Source organism: Chamaea fasciata, unplaced genomic scaffold (genome assembly GCF_029207755.1).
Source record: "Chamaea fasciata isolate MVZ Bird 193981 ecotype frontalis unplaced genomic scaffold, bChaFas1.0.hap1 SCAF_12, whole genome shotgun sequence".
NCBI lineage: Eukaryota > Metazoa > Chordata > Aves > Passeriformes > Sylviidae > Chamaea > Chamaea fasciata.
In genome coordinates this window covers 20,626,232-20,652,061 of record NW_027094097.1, presented here as the reverse complement: position 1 = coordinate 20,652,061, position 25,830 = coordinate 20,626,232, and the positions used below count along the sequence as shown (strand labels likewise).

At 53.1% G+C, this 25,830-nt stretch overlaps 1 protein-coding gene across 1 annotated transcript in view; it reads right to left on the bottom strand.

Moving 5' to 3' along the window:
* The window catches only part of LOC136296101 (hydrocephalus-inducing protein homolog), a 199,731-nt gene that overhangs the window by 9,455 nt on the left and 164,446 nt on the right, over window positions 1-25,830 (bottom strand). Inside the window, 30 exon segments of the mRNA XM_066194924.1 lie at window positions 324-532; window positions 1,160-1,228; window positions 1,542-1,780; window positions 2,068-2,236; window positions 2,733-2,832; window positions 3,381-3,480; window positions 3,877-4,022; window positions 4,480-4,684; window positions 4,976-5,123; window positions 5,421-5,544; window positions 6,643-6,816; window positions 7,117-7,284; window positions 7,728-7,914; window positions 8,166-8,405; window positions 9,476-9,608; window positions 10,021-10,217; window positions 10,305-10,426; window positions 11,071-11,207; window positions 12,163-12,284; window positions 12,989-13,045; window positions 13,109-13,239; window positions 13,745-13,922; window positions 16,959-17,087; window positions 18,377-18,586; window positions 19,275-19,373; window positions 19,857-20,022; window positions 21,571-21,887; window positions 22,377-22,517; window positions 23,862-24,005; window positions 24,640-24,898. Of these exon segments, the coding sequence (XP_066051021.1) occupies window positions 324-532; window positions 1,160-1,228; window positions 1,542-1,780; window positions 2,068-2,236; window positions 2,733-2,832; window positions 3,381-3,480; window positions 3,877-4,022; window positions 4,480-4,684; window positions 4,976-5,123; window positions 5,421-5,544; window positions 6,643-6,816; window positions 7,117-7,284; window positions 7,728-7,914; window positions 8,166-8,405; window positions 9,476-9,608; window positions 10,021-10,217; window positions 10,305-10,426; window positions 11,071-11,207; window positions 12,163-12,284; window positions 12,989-13,045; window positions 13,109-13,239; window positions 13,745-13,922; window positions 16,959-17,087; window positions 18,377-18,586; window positions 19,275-19,373; window positions 19,857-20,022; window positions 21,571-21,887; window positions 22,377-22,517; window positions 23,862-24,005; window positions 24,640-24,898 (4,820 nt within the window).

Below are 25,830 nucleotides of genomic sequence, written 5' to 3'. Positions count from 1 at the left end.
CCTGCTGGCCTCTCAGGAGGCTTTTCCTCTCAGTCATCCTTTCTGCCCTGGGTGACTGCTAAACCCAGCCTTGGGTGGGGGAGCTGGCTTTGAGGATGGAGCTCAGTCAACCTCGGTCTTAGAGAGCGCTGCTTTCCTTTTATCCTTCCATGCATCCCTCTCAGCCTGGGAAGGATGAGTCTGCTGGTGGACTTGAAGAGGGCTGGAACTTCTGAGGATTCAAAGGCGGGACACCAGGGCTAGCGTGCATCTCTATCCAAGCAGCAAGTTTAGGTGCTGATCAGCAGCGGGTGTGACCAAGGGAACCTGTGGGCAGTACGTACCTGGGAGGCAGGACTCGGCAGTCAGGGTAAAGGGAATGCCAAGGGGATTGTCCCTGGGGTCTCTGCCCGTGATGTCAATGTAGAGCTGCTCCTCACACGTCCCCTCCTGCCCTGCCAGGCATTCCACTGTGATCTTCTGCTGGCCCCACGGACTGATGGAGCCGGAGCAAGGGGACACCGTGAACATGCCAAGACTGAGGGGACCCTGCAGAAAAAGTTCCAGGAGAGGCTGATGGCTAACAGCTGTGCCTTGAGCACCCCAGCAAAGAGTGTGTCCCGCCTTGGCCTCCAGCTGGGCCCAAGCACCCCAGTCCCAGGGCAGGGAAGGATGACTCCATGGCCCAAGGGCAGCCCCAGGCTGAGACCAACAAGCCAAGAGGAGCTGCAAGCCTGTCCCAAGTAGCAGAGAGAAAGGAGTTTGAGTGTAAAGAATGAAGGTGGTAGCTGTGATCCTTCAGCCTCCAGAGGTAACACAGGAGAGCAGAAATAGCTGTGAGAAAGGACAGGAGAAAGGTAGGTGACTTGGAAGAAGAAAAAGCAATGTTGTCTGAGCTCTGCGGACTGGGAGTTCACTGAGGCGTGTTTTTGCTTCTGTGGTGTTCACAGACCTATGCTGGCTAGCAGCTACCAAACACAGGACCTGCTCCCCCCTGTTGATCCCACAAGTCCAGGTCAGAGCCAAAGTACAGGAGTGTCAGTGGGACTGAGCAGATACTGGGTTCCATCCTGTAGACCGTGTCCCACCCTATAGCCATGAGCCCCCAGCCAGGGCACAGCAGCATCTTCTCACATCCCCCGCGGCAGCAGCACTGTTGGGGAGCAGGAGTCACCCACCTGTCAAGGAGCTCGATTTCTTTCCTGTTGAGCGCTTTGCAGCTGATGGAGCAGATTGCTCTTGCTTTGAACTGAGAGGAGAAAGCAGAGGTATCTGTCATGCTGAGCTCCCCTGCCTTTCTCTGAGGCCAAAGCTGGCCTTCCTCCACACGGAGGGAAGCCTTCCTGCTCCTGATGGCTCCCTGAGTGCAGCACCCATTGCTGGACAGGAGCTCTATCACCAGCTTTGTACTACACCTGGGGACACTGCGGTGTTTTTTTGCTCCCTCTCCCCAAGCCAGGGATGCAAACGGACAACAGCCCAGGTCTCCTGGCTGCCTGCCACATACCAGCCGTGGGCTGGTGCCTCCTCAGACAGGAAAGGTGGTGCAGGGCTTCTCGTACCTTTGGCTTTCCCATGCAGATGCATCCTCGGGTGCTCGGTGGATGTAGAATTCGAAGCTGAGCATGCCTTTGTTCTCCAGGATGACAGTCTGGGTCTTCTTGGTGCCCTCGAGCATGGCACCGAAGTCGATGGGTGAGGCGGGCTCAATGCTGTACTTGCTGTACACAGCTCTCACCGACACCCTCAGTGGGATCTCGGCAACAGTCTGGCCTCCTTCCCCTGAGCTGCCGTCTATCACCTGTGTCCACAGGAAGGGGTGGTAAACACAGCAAAGAGGCCAGCCTCTACCCCAGTCCCCAGTCTCCACCCCAGGCCTCCATCAGTTTACCCCTCCCTGTTTAAGCACCTCCTCCGGAGTCAGAAGCTCAGCTCCACTTAAGAAGCCTCCCAAATGGTTTTGAAAGACTTTGTTTGTGTATGTAGGAGAGAGGATTCTCCAGTTAAAGCACTCCTTCCACTCGACACCTATCCTGTTTACACTCCCAAAATGTCGAGAGATAACACAGCCTGGCCCAAGCAGCTCACCTGGCAGTACAGGATGGGTTTGTTCTTGAGGAAGATTTCACTTGTGGGGTGGAAGAGCATCTCAATATTCACACCAGGCTGGGAGGCAGTCAGCATGCCCGACCGAGGCTCAACGCTGAAGTGGGATGCCAAGTTTTGCGTCCTGGGACCTGCACCCTTCAGCGTGAAGCTGGGGAGAAAGGGAAGGAATGGAGATCTCTGCAGTTAAAAGTACAGGCACCACCAGCACGGCCAGGACTTTGCATAGGACCAGAAAAAAAAAAACAAAAAAAAAGGGAGAGTTCAGCTCTGCTCAGGGAATCCTGGATCTTGACAGAGAGTGCAGACAATCACAAGGTTAATGCATGAAACCTTGATACCAGAATTTTTCATTTGCTTCTTTACAGAGTCTCAGAAAGAGAAAGGAAGTGACCATCAAAGAAAAGCAATGAATCTCATCATTTCAGTGGCTGAAATTTTTGGGGCTCTCCTTTGGGTTCGTGCTGAGCTGTGAAGAATTGCTGGTTTGTGGCTGGATTCTCTAGTAAAATAGTTGAGATTAGAGAGTCCGGGTTTTGTATTTCCCATGAGGTAGCCAGCATGAAAACAGGTTCTAGCCATTGACAGAGGGAGAATGCAGGCCTGGGAATCTGAAGAAATGCTCACTACCAGGCAGCTGGACTCACCTGTACTCAATGTTGTATACCCCTTTGTTCTTTAGACTCAGGACTTTCTTCACCTTATCTAGGACATTAATGGTTCCAAATTCCAAACTTCCATCTGGACCTGCAGAAAACCCGCAGAGCCAGGTCAGAAATGGTATTTATCAGCTGCAGAACACGCCAGGTCACAAACTACATGGAGGTCTTGACACAAAACCCTTTCCAGCAAGTTTCTGTTCTTGACAGTATTTTCCAGCTATTTGTCTGCCTTTTCTCTTCCTACTCAAATTATCTGCAGGATTAGTAGCTACGGAAATTACTTTATATGCTGTGCTGAGCCCGTGGGAGTTGCCAACTGCCTGTTCCCGTCACTGTTGTTTCAAAGCCCCCAAATCCAATCTGCACGTGAAGCTGCACACTTCAAAGTTCAGAGGGGAGAGACTTAAGGCTGTCAATGCCCTGACAATGCATTATTCCACACCACTTGCAGGGTTTGTGCTTCATGTGTCCATGCCATCCTTGCATGCTATCCCATCCCATCCCATCCCATCCCATCCCATCCCATCCCATCCCATCCCATCCCATCCCATCCCATCCCATGCGCTTTGGTCGCCCGCCCCCCAAGGTAATGCAGTGCACCTGGACTGCTTTGTCTGGGAGGCGTCCACTGACCTTCAGGCATGTCGATCCTCAGAGAAACATCATAGACCTTTGCAGAGATTTTGATGTTTTCAGCCTGAACAATCCCCAGGATGTTTTCTGTGTCTGAAACCTGAGGCAGCAAGAAACAAACACTGTTCAGATCATTCTTTTGGTAGACAGCCTCCAAGTCCTTGTCTCTGCTGGCTGCTTCCCCTGTGGCCTCCCAGGCTTCACAAGCGTCGGTGGACTCCCAAGCTTTGCTAACCTGTTCATCTCATGGGCTGCCCCAGTGGGATTCAGCTGCAGTAAAAAACCCTATCAGCCCAGCTCTGTCTTCACCATAGAGAAGAAGATGTTCTACCTCAACAGAAGAAGGTCCTTCCTCCCTTGGGAGCCGGGGAGCTAAGAGTGGCCATCCCTGTGTTGCTTCTGGCCTTTGCTATCAAACATGTCTGAGCTCAGAGTCCTTGGAGCAGGGAGACCCTCCGGGGACACTACCCTGAGCAGGAACCCATGGAAGGCTTACTCGCCTCTCCCTCCGCATATGGTTCAATTCCCATATTATTTCATCCACGGCAGCTTTCTCCTCCTCAGGGAGGGCATCATACTCTTCCTCATCCATTCTCAAGGCACGTTCTCTGTTCCTCTGAAGAGCTTCCTCCCGCTGCAGTTCTTTAGCACAAACCAGAGGAGAAACCATGAGTGACAGCAAGCACAGCTGGGTGCTTTGGGAGTCAGCTGCAAGGACTCACAGCTTTTCCCAACCCAGCATATCACACCAGGAGACATTGGGGAGCTCATATCCCTGCTCCAAAATTCAGACAATCCCTCAAACGATGGCCAGGCAGTGAGTTCCTGTGCTTTTCCTGGCTTAAGTGCACCAGGGCTGAGGACAGTTGTTTGTCACTGAGCTACAACAGCTTGAACTTCTGCCCAAGCTTGAATGTTAGAGATTAAGGTGTCTTAAAGCCTCCAGTCTCCTGCAACTCTGAGATGAGTGTGGTTACAGAGGCAGAAGGTGGAAAGATGAATAAAAACACTTCTTACAAGCTCTGCTGCAAACCCAGACACACAGAGATAAGTCTGAGGGCTTGAGAGAGAAGATTTGAGAGGGACAGACATATCTCACCTTCCCTCTGTCTTTCATCTTCCTTCCTCTGTATTTCAGCTTCCTTCCTGGCTTTCCAAGAAGCATAATCCCGATGCATGTGCACCACGTAGATATAATGGCGATTCTTGACAGCTGTGAGTACACAGAGCAGAGAAGATTCCAGGCTTCTTGCAAAGAGGCTCTCCAAGCCATCAAAGACCACTCCCTTGCAGCAGTCTTCGTGCTGCAAATAAAGGGAAGAGTAAGTCAGCCATTGCACACAGGGAGCTCACAGCTGGACAGTAAACCCAGATGTCACAGGGCACCAGCTGTCCTTGTTCCAGGTGCATTAGCTAAGAGCAGCTTGTGTCTGTCCTTAGGCTCTGCCAACTAAGGGCATCTGCAGCTTCCCCCAGGGTTCCCTGCACACAGGCCAGGATCCTCCAAGAGCATGTACAGACCTCCTCCTCTCCGAGTTGTACCTCACTGCCTGTTCTCCGGAGCAGGAATGTCTCCTTTTCCCCACCCCACATACCTTCAGCCTCTCACAGAGGATCTCCACCAGCAGGTGCTCGGGCAGCACACAGCTCAGGCAGTTCAGCTCTTCCCCACAACTGCTGGTGATGTTCAGCTGCTGCGGTGCAGGAGCAGTGGAAACTGTGAACTGTAATGTGGACCATTGTAAGGAAAATACACCCCGGTGGAAAGCCCTGGACAACTCCCACTGCTGGGCTTGCAGCTGGGGTTCCTCACTAGTGGAGACTAGAACAACCCTGCAGTGCAGGCTGGGGGCTCCAGGGGATGGTCCTGGAGGGCCCATCCCCTGGCCAGCAGAGACCCAAGCCTGCAAACTCCTGGTGCAATGGATCCACATACCAGGCCCTGGCTGGCACAGAGCCTCCACTGTAAGCAGCCCCTGCCCATCTCACAGACAATGCAAAGGTCCCAGGCACCAACCCAGGCAGATCATGTTTACCTGGGGTTTGCTGGCTGGCTCCGTCTTCTTTTGCGCTGGTGTGCTCTTGCCTTTGGCATTCTTCTTGTTCATTTTCTCCTGAGAGGCTTGTCTTCTCTTGGCCAGAAGAGCGAGCTGACGCTTTTTAGCTGCATAGGGGACATATGGTTCAGGAGGGCTTTGAAAAGCAAGTAGGCACCTTTCACCACAATGGGCACAGCCTTGGACCCTGGAAGGAACGCGGCACTTTTTCCCCAGTCTGCCGGGCACTGGCAACACTCAGAAGCAGCTCCCTCCCTGCTTCTCTTACCAGCACGCTATCCCATCCTTGATTTTAAAGCCAGCACTATGTCCCTCCTAACAACTGTGCATGCAGGTGACACTGCTTGCACAGGAGTTCCCCTATGGATCAAGCCAAGGATTTGTCCTCCAGGACCATTGTTTCCATACACTGCACCCATCCTGCATTCTCCTGTGGAGACCTGCAGCCCTGCCCCGCTTGCACCACCCGTCTCTGCTGAAGCTAAATGCTCCTTGTGGGAAAACCCTGCTGGGACACAGACTCCTTTTCCTTCCGCCAGCTCCCAACCCAGCCAGGTTCAAAAGTGAGCAATGCAAAACTTCCCCCTGCACTGTGGCAGGTCTGGCCTCACCCTGCAGAGCTCAGGCTACCAGCTGCCCAGTAAGCTTCCTAAAAGTCTCTGGTCTCACATGGAGAACAGCCCAACATACACGAGCTGTGTAACCTGACAGTGAGCACAGGTAAATCCCGGGAGACAAGAGCTCATTTGTAGCATGTCTCTGATTGGAAACTCCTCTGGGAGGCTGTCCTTCCCTTCCTCTTGTTTGCAAGGTTACACTCATAGTCAGTCCTCTTGTGCTTAATGAGCCACTTCAGAAGGCTTTTTCCTTGGTAAAGTGGGCAGCAGTTCTGCCTGCTGCCCATGAGAAGCAAGCTTGATTCAGCTTTGAGGAAATAGAAAATATTTGGGAAAGAGACAGGCATGCTTCACCACCCTTAGAAAAATGAACACGTGCCAAGCATGGCAGCGAAGGGGGATATCAAAGAATCCCTGACTGAGCCCTTAAAATTGATTTTTTATTTTTTGAAGACCAGCCAGAGATGCACTTCACCCATGTTCCCTAAGAGACGCAAAGAATGAAAAACTGCTGCTCTGAGTGAGCAGAAGTGGACAGTCATGGTGGGTTTCTCAAGCACTGGCTCTGGGTCTGGCATTTCTCCTCACCAGCATTACCTTCGTTTTTGCTTTTCAGCTCCATGGCAGCCTCGGTGCAAAGCTCCCGGGCACGGAGCCCTGCCTGGCTGCCATCATTGGCAATGGCCTCTTTCACCACGGTGTCAAGGGACAAGGGAGCAGCGTCGTAATGGTGACACAGGGCCGCCGCCATCTCTGTCTTTCCTGAGAGAGAGAGGAGGACTGCTTGGTGACACGTGCACATGAGGCATTACAGGGACAGGCCCTGGAAAAATCTCCAACAAGATTTCAAAGTTAAAAGAACAGGGGGAAATCAAGCGTCCCTCCAGGGGAGGCCATGAGGGAGGCAGCTGGAGCGTGGTTGCCAGCTCTGAATTCTAGAGCCAGGAGGATCATCTCCATCTCCTGTTTGGCTGAGGTCTTTGCCTTAAGCACCAAGGTCCACCAGGATGTATTTCTCCTGCTTGCCCCTCTCCCTGCAGCCCAGGGCTGCAGCTCACATACCTGCCAGGGGTGGCCCGTGGACAATGACAACAATCCCTTTGTCCTGCTGTGCTTCACACCTCTCTGAAGACTGGTCAATGCCCAGGTGGCGAATGACAGCTCGAGAGACAGGATTCCCAGTCGCCTTCACCATGGCCTCAGGATAGAATGGGACAGCCCTGTGATGTGCTGCAGTGAAAAACCAGGGGAAAAGGTCAGCCTCCTGCCTACCTTTGATCCTCCTCATCCTCCCAATCTGCTCAGATCCCGGAAAAGGAGACTTGGTGAAAGCAACATGAGCTTGTTCTTTTGTTGCTAGGAAAGTGCAAATATAAAAGAGCCAGTGATATTAGACCTGGTTCTACTGGCTGAAGAACTCATCCAATCCTAGTCTTTGTGGAATATCCCGATTATTTCCCCAGTCTACGGCAGGCAGATAGGAGCTTGCTTTGGCTACACTCAGGGTTGGTAGAGGATGCCACAGTCCTTCACCCAAGAGTTCCTCCACCAAGCTGGGGAACAGGCAGTTTTTAAAAGCATGGGCTTTCCCCGAAGGTGACAGCGTTCAGGGTGTATGGGTGCTGCGACCACAGTCAAAACAGACGCTGCCAAACCCTCACTGTTTTTCTGACCTGCTTCTGCCTCGCCCATGGCCTCAGCCTCAGCCTCTGCCATGGCCTTGACCTCTCCCTGTTGAGCATTCAGCCTCTTCTGGGCTTCATAGTACTCCAGCAGCTCTGGGGGCAGCGTCTCGCCCACGGCACGGGGAGGCATTAGAAACTTCTTCTGGTACTCAGACCCCACTGCCGTCCGCAGGATCTGTGTGCGCAGGGAAGAGAAACCATACGCAAGATTCCTTCTCTGGCCTTTCATCACACACGCTCAACAAACCCATTTTCTGTCTCCTCTCTTCCTCCCAACAACACAAGCTATTGAAGTCCTCCCACAGCATGTCAGCAGAGTTGGCTTTCCCTGGGGATTGCCTCCGTCGCCCTGGCACAAGCCTGGGAATGCTGGAGTGCTGTGAAGCTTGGGCAGCATGTACATGGGGACCAGACCTGCCTTCTCACCTTCTCCTCCTCAAGGTACTGCTCATCAAAATCCAGGGAGTAAAACTCAATGGGGAAGTTGCATGGGATCTTCACCACCACTGTGGCCTCCACTCCGTCGCTGTCCACCAGCACCCATCCCATCTCTAGTGCCGGGGGGCTGAACTCCAGCCGTGGCTCCAGACCTTGTCCTGACAGGTGCAGCATTAAGCAATTGCTGCTCTCACAAACGTTAAGCTTCAGCTCATTCTTGTAAGACCTCTGAAAAGAGAAAAGTGAAGAAAACTCATCCATGAAGTCCCAGGTGACAGGACCCCAGATACAACGCTTTCTCCAAGGTCAGGGTGTTCCCAGTCCCTCCAAGGTGAATGGAAACCACCAGGTATTTACTGACGCCAGGGACTACAGCGTCTGTAGTAGTCTGGGGCCGAATAACTGGGATAAATCCTGGTGTGCACTGTAACTGGGTATTTGGGCATCAGATGGATCTACAATGGACTGTCAGATGTTTTCACCTAGTCATGCAGGAGTGCAGTGCTCATGAGAAGGGCCCTCGGGGTTACAGTGTCCAGACACAGTCCTGGCACTGCTGCATCAGGCAAACGCCAGCTCCAGGAGAGAGGCAAATGAGCTCTCACCGGCTAGAAATAAGGATCATCTTCACTGCTTAGTGTCTGGCTCTGGGCAAAGCCGGACACAAGATGGTTATGTCTCTTGAGCAATTAAAAGATCCCTGGGACTGTCTGCAGGCACAGAAGCACTTGTGTCCATACCGGTACAGGCCATCAGTTTCCAAGACCCAGCGGCCACAGGCAAACTACTTTTGGGAACGCTCCATCCTTTAAGTTGAATCCCCCGCTGCATGGGATTGTGCAGGCAGGCCAGAGCCCCAGGGACTGCTGGCAGCACAGCACTACAGGTGACTGTCCTGCTGTGCCCAGGAAGGTGTCTGGTGGCTGTTTTGTCTGTCAGTTCTGCAGCAGGATGAGCCTAGACGGACCATTCCAGGATTATCCTCTGCCGGTGTGCAGCTGCTCTGCACCGAGTGTCGCAGCTGCAAATACAGCCGGGCAAGGGGGAGGCTGAGGGGAGTTGGGCACATCCCTCCCGTGTGCCGAGAGGCAGCCACAGAGCCCCGATGCTCTCTGTGCAAGCTCCCTGTGGGCATTTCAAAGCACATCTCACGGCAATGCTCTGTGGGGTGAACTGAGCCACGCTGAGTAGCTGAGTACGGGGCTTGCAGAAAGCTCCCTTTCAAGGCAGAGCTCAGAGCACACTCTCGGCACCAGGCCCTCCTTTCGGCCTCCTGGGCTGACACCTGCCAATCTCACGTCCTCGTTTGGTGTAAACCGGATTTTCAAGTCCTGCCAGCTTCCTGCCTCAAGGGTTCCTTCGGAGGGCATCACTTCAAAGGGACAGGGCTCATCCTCCAGTGCCTGCTTCTTCTGATGTAGGGCTGGTGTCCTGCGTTTGCGTTGATTGTTCCGGGCACAGAAACGAATCCTGTCAGGTCTCCTGGGTCTGCGAGGACAGAGCCTCAGTTCCTGCAGTGCTCTGAGACACTGATACGGTGCTGAGGGCACCCACAGCCACAACAAGCGTGGCCCCCATAGCCTAGAGCTGGAGGGAAAACCTGTAGACAGGGCAGGCAGAGAGGGAACTGGAGTCCTCAGAGGAGGGGGAATGGGTGAAGGTGCTAGAAAAGCAAAGCATCAGCTAATAGAACAGGTCCAGGCAAACCAGCCTTGATCTAGACCCTCAGAAGCTTCCTCAAACACGCTGTAGACCCAAGTGCTCAGGCAGCCACAGGAGTAGAAAGGGCAAGAGACACAAAGAAAACCCAACCAAGAAGTTACGTGTTCAGTGTTGCCCGTGCTTTACCTCCATTACAGGCTGGATGGCAGTAATAAACCAAGTGCAGGGGACATGGAACCAGTTGTAGAGCCGGACTGTCTCAGTCTGGCACTGCCCAACGAGGGTATCCGAGAACTCCAGAGTGTTCTTTGAAAGTCTGAGTGACAGTTCAATGACAGCGGCATGGAGGCGGATGTGAGACGTGGGGCCTTTTTCTACCTGGAGAAGGACAGGGAATTCAGCGGAGGGTGCAGGTGACAGCTGCTGCGGTGCCCAGCCTGCTGCCTGCCCCAAGAGCTGTGGTACCTTGATGGGCAGCAGCACATCCACGTCACCCTGTGGGCGGCAAGCACTTTCAAAGCACACTTCAAATGTCACGGTGTGTCTGGGAGGCAGGTCCTCCATTTGGTCCAGGTCCACACTGAAACCTTGAACAGATGAAAACAAAGCAGCTGAGATACACAAGAGACATGAAATGTGTCATAAGCATGTTTAAGGCCCTACAGGTGTCCTGGCTGAGAAGTCTGGGAAAACCCCCCTGCCGTGCGGTGACCTGGACAAAAACGTAAAAGAGTGCACCTGTGAACACCCCTCAGACACAGCGAGCCTCTGTGTGATGGAAGCACAGCCTTGCCTCAAGGCCACTTTTGGAAGCCTCTTTTCATCCACCAGAGGATCTGACAGGCTGTTTCCTCAATAAAGGCTTAACACAAGTGCGGTGACAGCGTGAACTCCAAACAAAGCACTTCCAAAACACAGCAGACCCCACTGGTTCACAAAACAAGTCCACAGAGTGCCCAAAGAAACTTCATGCTGGTGGGAGCCAAGGGCAGAAGATGCTGAGAGGTGACCGGGCTGATGAGCCCATCTGGCCCCTGCACTGAAGCGTTAGGGCAGTCACAGGCAGGCCAGGTCCTTGGGCATGGCTGGCCAGGAGAATTGAGACTCTGAAGCTCCCAGCAGGGCCACTGAGAAGAAAAAGCTCAGAAACGTCCCCAAGTTCAGTGGCTTAAGCTAATCTGTCTGAGACACCTCCTTCAAGCCCACAGGAAGTGTCTCCAGCACTGCTTACCTGTGTCCTGCAGGACAGACACATCCATCCGGAAGGACAAAAGCATCTCCCCAGGGTTGGTGATCTCCAGAGTGCGTCTCTCAGTGCAGCCCTTAAATACAGACCCCAGGTCCAGGACATACTCAAGCGGCTCAATGCTGGAAGAAGGAGTAAGGACAGTCCTTAAACCACAGCCTGGCTACAGTTTCAGGTGGATGGAAGATGCAAATAAAGTGGGTAATTCTGTATTCATTGCTGTAAAAACTCAGCTCAAGCATAGGAAACCCGAGGCCTGACCACCTGGCAACGACTTTGGGAAATCAGGAGGAGTGCAGGTCCTAGGTTTTATCAGCCACCCATGGTAGCTGAAACTAAAATTAGTTTAAAATGGACACTGGTTGCAGCTCCTCTGCCATGAAAAGCCAGTAGAGGTGAGTACACTGGGCCTCCACTGGTCTCAATGAAACTGCTTAGCCTCGTGTACAGCCTGAGCCTGAAATTGCCTCAGGGCCTAGAAGAAAGATTTGCCCGCACAGGAAATCTTCATTGCCCTGCAACCAGATCATATGATCTGTTCTGCAGAGCATCTTCCTCCTGAATGGAAGCCTCCTGTGCTTGTGCTGCATCATGATGGCGCAAAGGGAAGAGACCAAGGAACCTAGATAAGCCCTGCCACCCCACCAGGATTCGAGCCATCTGAGTTTGGATTTTAAAGTGTTTGCTGACACGTGCAGTTCCCTTCTCCGTTTGTCTAGTGTGCTCTGTTAGTTGGAACCAAGACGTCAGCTGGGAGTTGTCTCTTCTAGCGCTAGTCAGCAGGGACAGAATTTATGCGGCCTGGAAGGGCTTGAAGGTCTGCGCTGGGTCCCCTCAGCTGCAGGGACAGAACCCCACACCTGTGGGGAGCTGAGCAGTCCAAAGCTCAGCGTGGTGCTGGGGAAGGGAGGACACTCCTCTGCTCAGACGTAGCCTGTCAGCCACCGGGACCAGACCCTTTCTGAAGTCCCTGGCTATTCCCCAGTTGTGCAGACACAAGGATCTCTCAGGACAAGGAGACATTGCTAGATGTTCCCCACGGGGCACCTGGAGATGGGGATGGGAATCCTTACTCACTTGATAAGACTCTGGAGCAGCTCCTCGTCAGGGAACCCGCTCTTCAGGGGATGGGATGAGAGCTTTTGCTGCACCTCCAAACCAGCCTTCTCTGCCATTATTATCTGCAGCTGGGCGTCTGTCTCAGAAAGGATCCCACCCTGCTGCTGTTGAGAGGGGCTGTGGGGTCCTCCTGTCTGGCTGCTCAGTGTCCGTGACACCGCCTGCTCTTAGCCAGGACCTCATCTCCAGGGAAGTCACTCCCACACCTTTGCCTGCCCAGCCACTGTTGGCAAAGCTGATCTGGCCGGGCAGACAGACAAGCCAGGAACCTTCCAGAGCTCCAGACCCTTGCTTGCCCCCAGCCAGTACCAAGGCAGCTTGGACAAAAGCTGTCTTGAAAGGGAACCGGGAAAGCCTTGAAAGCTTTGTGTCTTGAAAAGCACAGCTTGGTAGCTGGTGCCTCGTGGAGATGAGCACGGCCAGCACAGTCCCAGGGCACAATCAGGCACCTACTGTTTGGGTCTGTAAATCTGACAGGGCTCGGGCTGGGACCAGCAAACTCCCCAGAAATGACCTGCATCTCCTTCAAAGCGCCATCAACTCCATCCCTTGAGCATGGCCTTCAGGATCTCTCCCTGGGGTAGCCAGGAAGCTGGTGCAACCCCAGAAGAGACCATGACCAGAGTGGCAGCCCTAGGGGCAATGCTGAGGTGACACATGGCTGTAAAGTGGGCAGGGAGGTCCCAAATGCCATCAGGGCACCAGGAAGCTGCTGTGGGCTGCAAGGGCCTCAGGTGACACGGAGAGGGTGGCGTGTGCCAAACTGGGCTGCAGCTGTTCTTACTGTATCGCCAGAGCCAAGCAAGCCGGGCTTCCGGTTCTGAGTCTTCCGATTCCGAGTCTTCGAGGTCTGAGTCTTTGAGGTCGGAGTCACCGGGGCCTGAGTTTTCAGGGTCTGAGTCACTGGGGGCTGAGACTTCAAGGTCTTAGTCTTCGGGCTCTGAGTCTTCTTCACAACAGCTGATTCTTTCCTTTGACTTGGTTGTTGCTGCTGTTTTACATGCCGTTCCAATGGCTCCTTATACTTTTCATTTCCTGAAGGAAGAAAACATCCACAAAGAGAAGTGTGAGCAAAGTGCCAATCCCATTAAAGCTGGGAAGTCCCTGCCTCCCACCACTGGTTCCTTCCAGAAAGAAATCCCTCAAGCCCTCTATGGAAAGTGGATGCTGCTGCTCCTCTCTGCATCCTCACCCATCTGCCTCCCCACAGAGGAGCATCTCATCCCCTGCAATGTCACACAAATCCAACCCTGCCAGAAGCCCTGCCAGCCTCTCCTAGAGCTTTCCCAAGCCTTTCAGTCTAGCCATCACCCTTCAGAACCCTGCCAGATGTGCTGGCAAGCTCTGCAGGATGGTTCCTGGGACAAAGACCACATGGGATCCTTGCTCAAGACTCATGAGGCAACCAGAGAGCTTGAGTTGCTCTGGGAGTCCTGCAACCCTCCAGGCTTGCTGGAGGTGGGCACGAGCTGCCCCGTGGGCATATGGTAGGGAACAAAACCAGAGGGGCCCCTCCTGGAGGCAGACAGGCAGTGCCCACCTTTGATGTTCCAGGGCAGGTTCACACTAAACATGGGAAAGGATGCTTCTCCTTTCAGACGGATACTTTCTGGCTCCAGGTCACCCACTTTGAGGTGGTAAGTCCTGCTGAAGGCTCCTGGTAATCCTGGCACGTAAGAAAAATTCAGCTCTTGCGTCTCGCCAGGTGCAATGGAGCCCTGCAGGGACAGGAGAAGAGAGAGGGGATGCATCAGAGTTTGATGGGGAATGGTTCAGGGGACAGACAGGCTGAGAAGACAGGTTCTCATCTACAAGAAGCCATCAAACCACACCACCATCATGATAAATACATTACAGTGTTGGCTTTTGCAATTGTTAGAGTAAACACTGTATGTTTTATAATGTTGACTTTTGTAAAAGAAGTTTTGCTGAAGTTTAGAGTTCTTTTAATTCAAATGTTTTGTTGTGATACCAATGCTGGTGAAGAATTGTTGTAATATTAACATTTAACCAATGAAGGAATTGAAGCCTGTTGAATGTGTCAAAAAGTAACAAAGGACCAGGACTAGGACAACCGCATATGCTCCAAAAAGGCCGGACGGAGAAGGAACTCTGTTAAAACGTTGGAATACAAAGAACTGCTTGTAAATACGCATTGGGCTGATGCAATACCCCGGCTATACAAGGGGTGTTGTGTTGACTGGTGTGTGCCTCTGGCTGCAGCTAATGTGGCTAAGCAGGCAGTGCTGTTCCTTCTGCTTTATTGACTTTGGCCCCTATTGTCTCATATTAAATTTTCTTGAAATTTTAACTGATGAGTGGGCTTTGCTTCTCACACCTCCTACCTTCCTTGTGCCCAAAAGATCGAGCCACTGACCCGGGGGGTGCAGTGTGTCCTCCCAAGAGCTCATCTGCCTGCAGCCCCAGCACAGCCTGATGTGATGTGAGCACAGCTCTGCTGCTCATGGGGTTCGCCCTCTGCCAGCAAGAGCCCGCCTCAACAAGAAAAGGCTTTTTTGGCTATGGAAGAGAAGCCCTCGCACTCAGCAGGGCCAGCAGCTCCTCCCATCCCTTGTAGGACAGGCATGAAGAAATGGGAAAGCCAATCGGCTCCCTCTTCCCACTGCAAGGAGGGACAAAGGCAGGAGTGCTGCTTCGGCTCAAAGACACCCAGGCAGGACTGAGAAGCTTGGACAAATGGTGGGATGACGCTGCAAATTTTTCTCATCGCTCCTCCAGCCCCGCTGCTCCCCGGCCCCCTCACTGCCCCACAAAGCCTCTGCACAGCACAAAGCTGCAGGAGGCAGGGACCAGCACGCCTACTGAAGGGCTATGTAAGTGGTTCTTAGCCCTGGCAACGGGGAGGCAGGGCAAAGGACAATGTCCTGTGTGATCACACAGCCTGGGTAAGGCGACCCTCAGAAACGCTCCAGTGCCAGCAGCCTGACATCTCAGCCGTCGGGGTCCCCAGAGTGACTGTGAGGTGCGGTGGCGTGATCTTTATCATGAGTTTTAATGTAAGATAGTTGTTCTTTGTACCCTGGTTCAGTGCCGTTGTATTTTTAGGTCCCTTTTGTTACAAACTGTAAGCTTCTCCCTCAGCCTGCCCCACATACAACCCCTGTTTGGTTCACCTTTCCCGCCTTGGTTACCTGTCCACCATTCGTCGGGAAACCCTCCCACCCTGCCAGTCACCCAGGGCCTGTCCCCCGGGTCCAGAAGCTTCGAAGGGAGATCTCTGGCGACTGGCTGGATTGGAAGCTTTCCCCTCCTTCCTTCGGATCATTGGTATTTAATGTTAATGCTTGTTACGTCAGTAGACACTCCCCAGTTATACCCCACTGGTTGCACGTGGACCCACCCTGAGCTTCCAGCCACTGTATAAAACCCTCTCCCTCCTGAGATTCAGGGTCTCCCTGAAGCACCGGTCGCAGGCTGAGGGCTCCCTCCTTCCTACCAATAAACCCAAGTTGCAGTCAGGCCTCTTGAGAGTCCCGTCTTTCTTCCTCCGCACTCGCAACGTGGCAGGGCAGGTCGGCAGCCAAGATCCCACATTTCTATAGATCGTGTGGGGGCGTGTCGGGGCTAGCCGGCCGTGGGAGGACACGCACCGCCGCAGTGGGGAACCAATTCCATTTTTATTTGTGCCTCACCATATGTTATAAATCCATTTTCTGACACGGGGTGAAAAATTACTACAGGGGCTGCAGTCGCGTTGGGAGCCTTAACACACTCCAGGCGTGGAGGAGGTTGCAAGGAGAAGATGCAGGCAGGCCCCGTCTCGGGGGGGCTGCAAGCGACCTCTCCCTTGGGGGAGGGCAGACCGCGAAGCCCGGGCAAACTTTGCCCGTCTGACTAAGTCTTCCCAAAAGGGCTGAATTACGGGAGGAATCTCGGCGCACAAAAGCAGTTAACGCTGCCAATTTCCCCCCGCCATTTTTGGTTGTGGTCGTGCCGGGAGCACCTGGAGGGCCCGGCTCCCTGCAGAGCCGCTCCTTCCCCGCCTGCCTACCCCGCTGTCGCCGCTTCCCCGCCGGCCACGGCCCCGCAGCGCTCCGCCGTTGCCCCGCGGGAGCAGCCGCCGCGCCGGCCGTGCCCAGCCGCAGCTGCGGAGCCCGGACGCCGCAGCCCGCGGGACCGCCGCGCCTGCCGCGGGCGCGGAGCGCGCCCAGCCCGCCGCGGCAGCACGCTCGGGGCGCTGGCCGCACACGGGCTCCTGCTCCAGCCGCCGAGCAGGACGCCGACACAGCGCCCCAGGCTTCCAGCGGTACCGCTCTGTCCCTGGCTTCTGTTACTCCCTCTGTTGTTCATTCATTTTTCTCTCTCTGCTCTCTTTTCTGTCCCCTTCTGGTCGGGGCCGTACCCTTTCTTTACCAATTTCCAGATGTAATATTTGCTGCGTTTGTGCCTTATTTTCGCCCGAGAAATCTATCAAAAAGAATTCTCCTCTGCTCCCCTTACAGCGGGACGGGACAGTGACCAACACACTTGTGCCTTCCGCCGGTGTCTGCCGTGAGACAGCAGAGCCACCCGCCAGCCAAGGCCGTGGGGGAGTCTATCAGGACAGCACTTGTCTGACCTTCTCTGCTCCCAGCAGAAATCGCTCACACCCTTCTCTCTCTCATGGCTGGGTTTGGGGTATTCCCCTCTGACTTTTTTGTCCCCTTCCCCCCCCCCGCCCCCTCTTTTTTCCCCTTTCACACTCTCCTGGGCCACCCGACACAGGGCTGGGGTGAGTCACTTGTGCTACTTACTGCGGTGGGCTTGACCAGAAACACACCAGGCAGATCTTGGTCTGCAGTGCTAGGGTTTAGCACCCAGTTGAATTCCATATTGCAGGTGTTCTCCAGGGTGACCGTGGTGTGATGAATTTCATTAAACATCTGGAGAGAAAGCACAGGAGCAGGAAGTTACAGACCCGGGCCTGGTGCTGGGAATTTCCTTCCTCTCTCCCGGGGTTGAAAGCAGACCTGGGAGCAGGGACCAGGGAGGAGATACGGGCCCTTGGGAAGCTGGGCAAGCCCCAGGCACAGGGCACCTGCACAGGACCAGGGAGCTCTGGCAGCACACAGACATGTGGTGACGACCACGTGAGGGCCAGTAATAAATGAACCAGGGGACACAGGCCCTCTGTGCTCTCAGGGGTCACCAACTGCCAGGAGAAACAAAGGAGGTGGCACTGAGGTGCGTGAGATGAATCCAAGAGTTACGAGGTTAAAGAAAGAAAGTTGTTGGTTCTTGCGTGTTGTTGTTTGGATTGTTTGGATTTGTTCAGGTCGTGTTGTTGGGTGTTGCTGTGAGCTGGGAGAGGGGCAGGGTTGAAGACCTGACTAAAAGGCAGTAGGATGAGAGGGGAGGGGACAGAAGAGTTGGCGGTCAGAGAGAATGGAAGTTCCCGAGTACCATCCGATGGGAAGGAGGACAGGGACCACCCTGGCCGGGTAAAAAGAATAAAAGAAGCCGTTTTGGTGAAAGGGGTGTGTGTGCTGGGCTCCCGGCTCTCGGGGAGGGAGACACACCCGGCTCAGCTGAATTGTTACTAATGAACAGTTTTCTTTTGCTTCAATGACTTTGTCCCCATTGAATTGTATCTAAAAGCCAGTGCATTTCTAAGACAGGCATTCCAGAAGAAAAGGCACCTGCACGCAAGTATTGGCAAGCAACATACTGCAACAAGGAAGTCACACAGGGCTACACAGACAGGGCCAGCAGCTGAAAATACCTGTGGGCTTTCAACTGAAAAAGAGCGAAGTGGGGATTCTTCTGGGACAGTCTCTGCAACTGTAGTGACTGGAAGCCCAAATTCTTCCCCTGATTATTGTGTGGGTTAAGCAAGAGCTTTATACAAGAGCATCTCCTTGGAGGTCAGGCTTTGGGAATGGATCAGCAGAGGGATGTCTCAGGGACATGTCCTTCAGAGCATCCCCACTGGGACCCTGCCTGCCCCAGGAGGCAGTGTTTCTCAGGGTACCTTTCTCAACATTTTGGGGAGGCTTGGAGATGACCATTTGAAACCAGCTTGGATGCCAGATTTGTCCCTCAAAGGTTGTACTTCCAAGCCCCAGGCCAACAAAGGGGCTGGGAAGGGGAGGGAGGCCTGGACTGAGGCGGGCAGGAACCCGCTGGCCATGGTTGCAGGGCAGGGAGCTGTGCCAGGGGACATGTGGGGTACCTGTAAGCCACAGTCAATCTCCCGGGAGCTCAGCAAGTAGCTGACACGTGAGGCCTCCCCGGTCAGCTTCACCTTGTAGGTGGGGCCTCCCTCCACGTGGCACAGCGCCGTGACACGAGCGATGGTGTCGAGAAGGCCAAAGAAGGTGAAGGAGGCCTGCTGTGTCTCTCCTGGCTGCAGCACACCCGACATCGGCAGGGTACTGAAAACCTGGACGGAGGACAGGAGAGACTGAGGTGTTGAGCATGGAATTGGATGCAGAAGAGCTTCTTGGAGCAAAGTGCAGCTGTAGCCAGAGGGGACTGTTCCTCAAACACAGCCAGAATCATCCTAATCTCATCTTGTATCCATGCCAGTGACCAGTGGAGGGACCATGGGGAAAATCTTCTCCCATACTCGCAGATCAATGCATTAATTAATACACTACATGAAAGTGAACTGGGATGTGTCCTGGCAGTAGAAATTCTCTCTGATGCACAACTTGCCCTTAAAAAGCATTTCTTACTGCTTTTAGAAAAGGAGGCGACTCAGAGCCAGAGCTCTTGGAGCTCAGGGAAGGATTCCAGCCCAGCTCATCTGACTCCTGATGCTTTCCCCGCCCCGCTCTGATTTCTATGCCGCTTTCTCAACGTGCTCCAGCAAAAATTTCCTAAGGACCACCTGATGAGGTCCAAGGGGAGCAATGCCCTCCATCGGTGCTGCACAGCGTCCTTGGGCAGCCCTACAACATGTCCTGCACAGCCTCTCTAACAACCAGTTGCTTCAGCAGCACTTTGCGATGGGTCCGGAGGGATGTGAGGCCCCGCTGTGGGCAATGCTGAGGGCCACCAGTGGGACTGGGAGCTACAGCCCTGCTTGCCACACTGGAAAAGTGGGAGTGAGACAGATTCCCTCTTACCTTCTCAGTTTCGAGGGGAGTGTACCCTAAGTCCATGAAAAAGGTGACTCCCTCCAACCCTGGTGGGACGTAATACTTCTCCCAAGTACGTGGTGGCACCTGAAAAACAAGCCATTTTCTATGCTAGGAGGAAGAGACAGCCACTTTGCAAAGTCTCATTTTGTAAGACAGCTTCAGAGCCACCACTGCGATACCAGCTCTTGGGTGAAGAGAGAGATCTGGAAAGAGGTCGTCTGGCTGGGTCGGGAAGAGGGTACATGGAGATCAGGACTCATCACAGCTTGCTCTGGGAAGGAAGCTGGAGGTCCTATCATCATGATGCAGACAAAAGCCTCATCTTACATTGTGAAGAAAACAAGGCAAAAAACCCACACTCAACACAGCATCTGAGCAGGTTTCTCCAAGGAGAACTCTCCTGTTTCTCCCTCCCACACACCCCATGTCCAGCCACCGGCCCTGCTGCCCAGCCCGCTCTCAGGGCACAGGACAGCAGGGCGGCAAAAAGGGAGGTCAGCACGAGCAGGACTTGTTGGTGGCAAGCTAGGGAGGTAACGCAAGCAGTAGGTGTACAAGAAAATCTACCTCTGCTCCTGAAGATTGGCCAAGATCCCGTGATTCTTCCAGGGCTGTGGCTGGCTCCTCCGCTTTTCTAATCTTGAAGTGTCTCCACTGAGTTGCCGGCTTATCCAAAGGGAATGACACCGTCGTCGGTGGTTTGGGTTGGGATTTAGGTGGGCAAAGCTCATGTCTGGAAAAGAACGTAACTATGACCAGGGACCTGCAGTGGGAGGAAAGGACACCTGCACCAGTAGCTCCTGCTCAGGATGCAGCCCCTGGGTGGGTGCTGGTGCGTTGAACTGAGAAATGGTTTGATCCAGCCCTTCCCAATCCAGGCTGGAGCAGGTCCCATCTAAAGGTGGCCCAGGGCTGACACTGAGGTAGCAGTGGTGCAGGCAGCTGCTACTGCTCGCAGCGAGGAACTACAGTGGACACAGATTAACACCTTGTGGGGATGCAAAAAAACACAGTGGGAGAGGAAAAGACAGGGAAGGCAAGAAAAAGGGGAGATTTGAGGCACCAAGGGGCAGACCCAGCCAGTGATGAGCCGGCACAGCCCCCCCAGCGCCCAACGCCAGAAACTCTGCGGCTTTACCAGGTATTTATCACGAATGTTTCCCTGAGAGTGTTGGGGAGGTTGGCTGACATTTTCCAGCACTCCCGGGTGACTCAGGTCACATTCCCCATTTTAAATTGAAGCAGGTGCTCAGGGTAACTCTGCTTGTGTTTCTAATGCCACGTGAGGGACAAAGTTGTGCCATGCCTGCCTGTCACCCTGCTGAGATACAAGCGCTTCCCACGCAGTCAAACACAACCTGGATGCTCCATTCCCAGACAGGCATTCAGTGCCTGCTCCCCAGAGAAAAACTGTCTTTCGCTTTGTAGCTTGTTATCTAAGGCTGGGTTTCATTTCTGCATGAGGCGCTCTCTCACCATAACCCCCAAGAGATCCCTAATCATCTGTTCCACTGTCTTTAGTTTTAATGAATGGTTTGAGGCAACTTCACAGGACCATGGTGCCCAGACAACATTTTTCACTCTAAAGCAGTGGAGCGAGAGGCAGGGATAGGAGATGATGTGATGAACAAGTCCTGCTGTCAAGCAGTACAGAACCTATAAGGGACATGTTGCAGTGGGGAAAAGTCAACGTGAGTAACAAGTGTCACAAAAGAGGGTCGTGAGGAATCCAAGGTGTCCACTGAAAGCTGACCCCTGGGAAAGAATTTGTCCTGGCACTAAAGGAGTTGTCTCAGAAAAGAAGGAAAGGGAAGGTAACAAGAGGTTCAGCATCAGCCCAGTTGCTAAGTAGCTCTTTCTCTGGTGTTGGGACTTTCTGGGCGTCCTCCAGCACAGCGCAAGGGAGGAAGGCAAGGAGCAGAGAGCAGCTCCTGCAGAGAGGACCCATCCCAAAGCAAAGGGGCCAAAAGGGCCTCCAGCAGCACTGTGGCAGCTGGGACTAGGAGCCCTTCATCAGGGTGGACAGTGCCTCAGGCCACGGAGGTCTGAGAAAGCAGCCTTTGCCCCAGCTTTCCTTCCCAGGGGAAACCACGATGAGCACCAAATTGGTGGCAAACCTATTCCCTGAGCATCCAGCCTGACCGCAGCCGGTCAGTGTTATTTGCACAAGGACAAGGCAGAAGCAGTTTGTCAGCTCCTAGGCAAACAGCTTTGTTCTTTGCCAAGTACTAACAGGACACCAGGAAGAAGAGCTTCAAGGACAGGGCAAAGGTGCACATACCTCAACTTCTTCACATGGTCGTCCATCTGGAATGACCAGTGGTACTTGACGGGAAGTGGGCTGCAGTTGGTCATCTCCAGAGAACGCTCCTGTTTCGTGCCAGCCACGATGCCGCCAAATTCCAGGGTGCTGGGCTGGATTTGGAGATTTGGGAAGTGGGCTTCCCCGCAAAGGGTGATACGCTCCACATAAGGATGGCCCCTGACCATTTCTATCTTCAGGATCTTCATTGTTTTCCAGCTATTAAAATCCAGTCCATAAGCTGGGTCAAATGCGATGTAGAGGTGACAGGTCTGCCCTACGTCCACTGTCACAGGCTGCAAGCAGATGAACAATAATTAGTCACCTGTGGGATGACATCCCAAGGTCTGACAGCATGAACCAGTAAATGCTCCAAGTGTGACACCAGCATGGGCTTCTCAGTTCATCGTTCATTTCTTTACAGCAAGGGTCTGACTGCGGGCACCACACTCGAGTCCAGGATTCCCTCAGGCTCACGTTTCTGTGCTCAGCAGCAATACAAGGGGTGGCTGCTGGAGAGCTGGGATGCTTTCCAGGAGACACCTTCACGGCATGGCTTGCCCAGACCTAGTTGCCTGCTCCCTTCTCCCTGTGCCTGAAAGCCAGGGTGGATCTTCTCAACTCAGATAAGTTTTTGATTCCTTCAGCAGCTCTGCTGATGCAGTTCAGGCCATCCCACTGCTGACGCTACAGATTAAACTTCTTGACTTAAGGACGTCCCAACAGAAGTGCATCACCGCATCCCTCCTCTTCAAACCCCACTGCAGGAGTCCGGGGCTGCTCACCTGGCCATGTGGGAGTGGCTGCTGGTCCTCACTGCAGACCTGAAACGGCTGCTCCAAGTAGAGCATAAGGTCGAGTGGCAGCCGGCAGGTGTTCTTTATAGCCAAAGGCTGGTACTGCAGAGTCAGGACATCACTGGGTTTCTACACAAACAGGAGACAAGGAAAAACAACCTCAGCTAGCCACAGACCCAACCTCAGCTAGCCACAGACCTGCTTCTGCTGCATCTCGCAGTTTTCAGTCCCAGAAGTGCACGCATTTCTTTTTACCCTTTTTATTTGTTTCTACACTTCCAGGAGATTTTTCTTTACAGCAGATGCTTTTCATGTTTAGAAACCACAGCACCCTCTGGGGGACAGGGAAACACTCCCAGGTACAGATGAGCAAATGGGGCCCTGAGAGGAGGCAGCTGCTTGAACAAGATCTACACCAGAAAGGGAATCCAGACCATTTGTCTCCAGTTTTGTCTCTCTATTGCACAGAGCAGCACTAGATGATCTTCACTCACATACAGCCATTTCTTACAACCTTATTGGCTCATAAAGCAGCTTGTCTGCAGGATGCGTCCTGCAGTCCCTGCTACAGGGACAAGGTGTCTGTGGTCTCAAAGCTATGATCAGCCTAGGCTCTTCCTTCCTTGTCTGCATTCTGCTGGGCTTCCTGCATGGTTTAGAGAAACCAGGGAGTTTGGGAAACTAGTTCTGCATGTACTGGTATCAAATAGGTGCCATAGCATGCAATAAATCAGTTTGTGTGTGTGGCGTCAAGCAGAACCCAGGCAGAATCCGGGAGAGCTGAAAAGCTTCTAATTACATCGGAACTGCCTGTTCCAGGGATTCTGTACTTGAGTGGAAACCTGGGAACCAGAGGAGAGGCCTGAAACTACAGAAACCAACTAATGAAACATCTTCTCTTTTTCAGACAACTTGCAGGAGAGGGAAGCATGATGCTGGACTTGGGATCCCGAGATTAAAGGGCACCTGCTCTGCCTCAGTGTTATCATCACTGCAGCTGCAGGGTGTCTGGGGGTGCTTTGAAGCAGGTGAGGCTTAGGGAAATGCACAGAGCTATACCATATAGCTATACCATACAGCATTCATGCCAACAGCAGAGAAGGCAAAGAGACACAGGAGATGCTGGGTTTTTCCTTGTCAGCCTGAGGAATTCACAGGAATCTCCATTTTTTCCCTGCTTTCCTACAGCATCGGTGTACAGACATCACCGTGCCCTGGAGGATCCTCAGAAACCTCCCTTTACTGTGAGCAGAGAAACTGGCATTTCTCTGGAGGTGGCCACGATCCTCCTTGGCAGTGCAGCTGTAATTGCAATTTTACTTTGGGGACGTTAAATACCAGTCTCATCTCTAAAAGCATCTCCCCTCACTTTACAAAGTGCCTCAGGAAGGGTAAAGAGGGGCTTTTACACAAGCACACCCCGCCCTCAGCCATGCTGTTCAATGCCAGGATGCAATCCAGACACTTACTTACCTTCTCCACCCGGAAAGAGAATTGTCTGGCTGATAAATTTATAGTGGGATCAATAAACTCGCAGGTAATGGTTGCTTCTGTTATCTTCTTCATCGAGCCGCCTGTCCCAATGACAGCTTCGCAGATGGCGTAATTCTGCACCACCTGCATGCAAGAGTCACTTGTCACCAGGGGGTGGTGGCAGGGCATCCAGCAAATGCCCAGCATTGGCTCAGCACCCACCACCCACCACGCGCCCTATTCCTGCCACAGAGTTATGGTCACTGCCCGCTTTTCTTCCAGTGATGCAGCTTATTTATTTTGCACTCAACTGTCTGTAGCACTGCACCCCAATAACCACAAAAGGCACTTGTGAGAAACTCCCCCCCTTCACATGGCTTTTGGTTTACTCTGTGCTTACCCCAGATGAACCACTTGGCACTTGTTTAATTCACTTTCTTTTTGGGCTCCTAGTCTAAGTGGTACTAACTTATTTCTCTGCCCTTCTTTGCTGACAAAGCATGCAACGCTGTCTGCCCCAAAAGAGCAGTATTTCCTTCTACCCTTACTTCGGGATCAGCACTAGGTTTTGGTGGCTGTGGAATCACAATAAAGCTGTAGCTGGTCTGATGGTGACCAGCAAGGAAAGTAAGTGGTGCTGCCACAGAAACGTGTGGTCTTAAACCAGTTTCTTGAAGGCCCCTGCTCATTTCCCCAGGCAAATGTCAAGGGACTGTGGAACGAGCCCAGGGGAGGGGATCTGATGCTTCCCCAGCTCAGCCCGTGGTGGGGACCTCACCTGCGCCTTGCGGGAGAAGCCTGGCAGCACCAAGTCCACAGACTCTCCTGGCTTCAGGTCCATTGACAGCGGCTCCAGCCCAAACACGGGGGCCGTACGTTCGGGCCTCTGGGAATCACGTTTGGCTTTGGGGCTACTGTGGGCTGAGGTGCTCTGGCCCTCCTTCCCACCTGGCCTGTTACATTCCACCTTCCAGAAGAGCTGATGGAAGTGGTGGCCCCCATCTGTTAGTCTGAACTGACGAGCACAGGGAAGGAGGCTAGAAGAGAAACCAGAATGGAAAATAGTATGGGAGAAGCTATTGTCCTGGTCATCAGATTGCTCCCAATGAGGATTCTGAGCTGTTAATAGCTTGGAGACCGTCTTCATTTGCAGCTCTTAATGTGGACTGGGAACAGTGTCTGATAAGCTGCCCTTCTGATGTCGTTATTGCAAAGAGGAATATGTTTCTAATGGTAATGTAGCATTTTCCAGGCCAGGCTAACAGGATCTGGTGTTTTCCGCCAAAATGTGTGTTCTGGGGTGATTCATACTGTTACTGTATTTTGCATTAATCTGCACCCGAAACTGTTATTGAATCTTTGAGATCCTGCACCTGAGGCCCTTGTGTGCGGGGGTATGATTGCAGGCATTTTTAAAAGCCAGCGCGGAGGAAGTTTCTGGACAATCCCAGCAAGCTGCTAGAAATCATCTGTCTGCTCTAGGAGAGGAAACCAGGGGAGCAGGGGCTCTCTCGTTCGTAGAAGCTTTGGTTTTGCACTGGTGGTCATTTGTAGAAACTTCATTTCGCAATCAGAAACTGTTTTGAAGTGAACTTTGCAAACTCTGCTGGCAACGGAAAAATGAGCAAGGTCCTGTGTAGAAGTGTACCTCACCTGGTAGGGTTTGCAGCCCCACAGTGGCAAGGAGGCTTCCATTTAAGGGAAGGATTTGGGTTCCATTCTTTGTTTCACTCATGAGGTAAAAACCAGAGGTTTTGATACCTTTTTTGGCCTTGTGCCAGGACGGACGCAGCCCTTGGATCTTTGAGACTGTGCCTCAAGCCCTGTTCCTATTTCTATTGGGCAGGATGCCAAGAATCCGGCCTGGATTGTTACATGCTTAAGAGAATAGACCAAGATCCTCAGGGCATTTTTGGGGTGTTGTAGCAAGTGCAAAGGTCCTCCTTGCACTCGGCACAGCTTTTTCTCT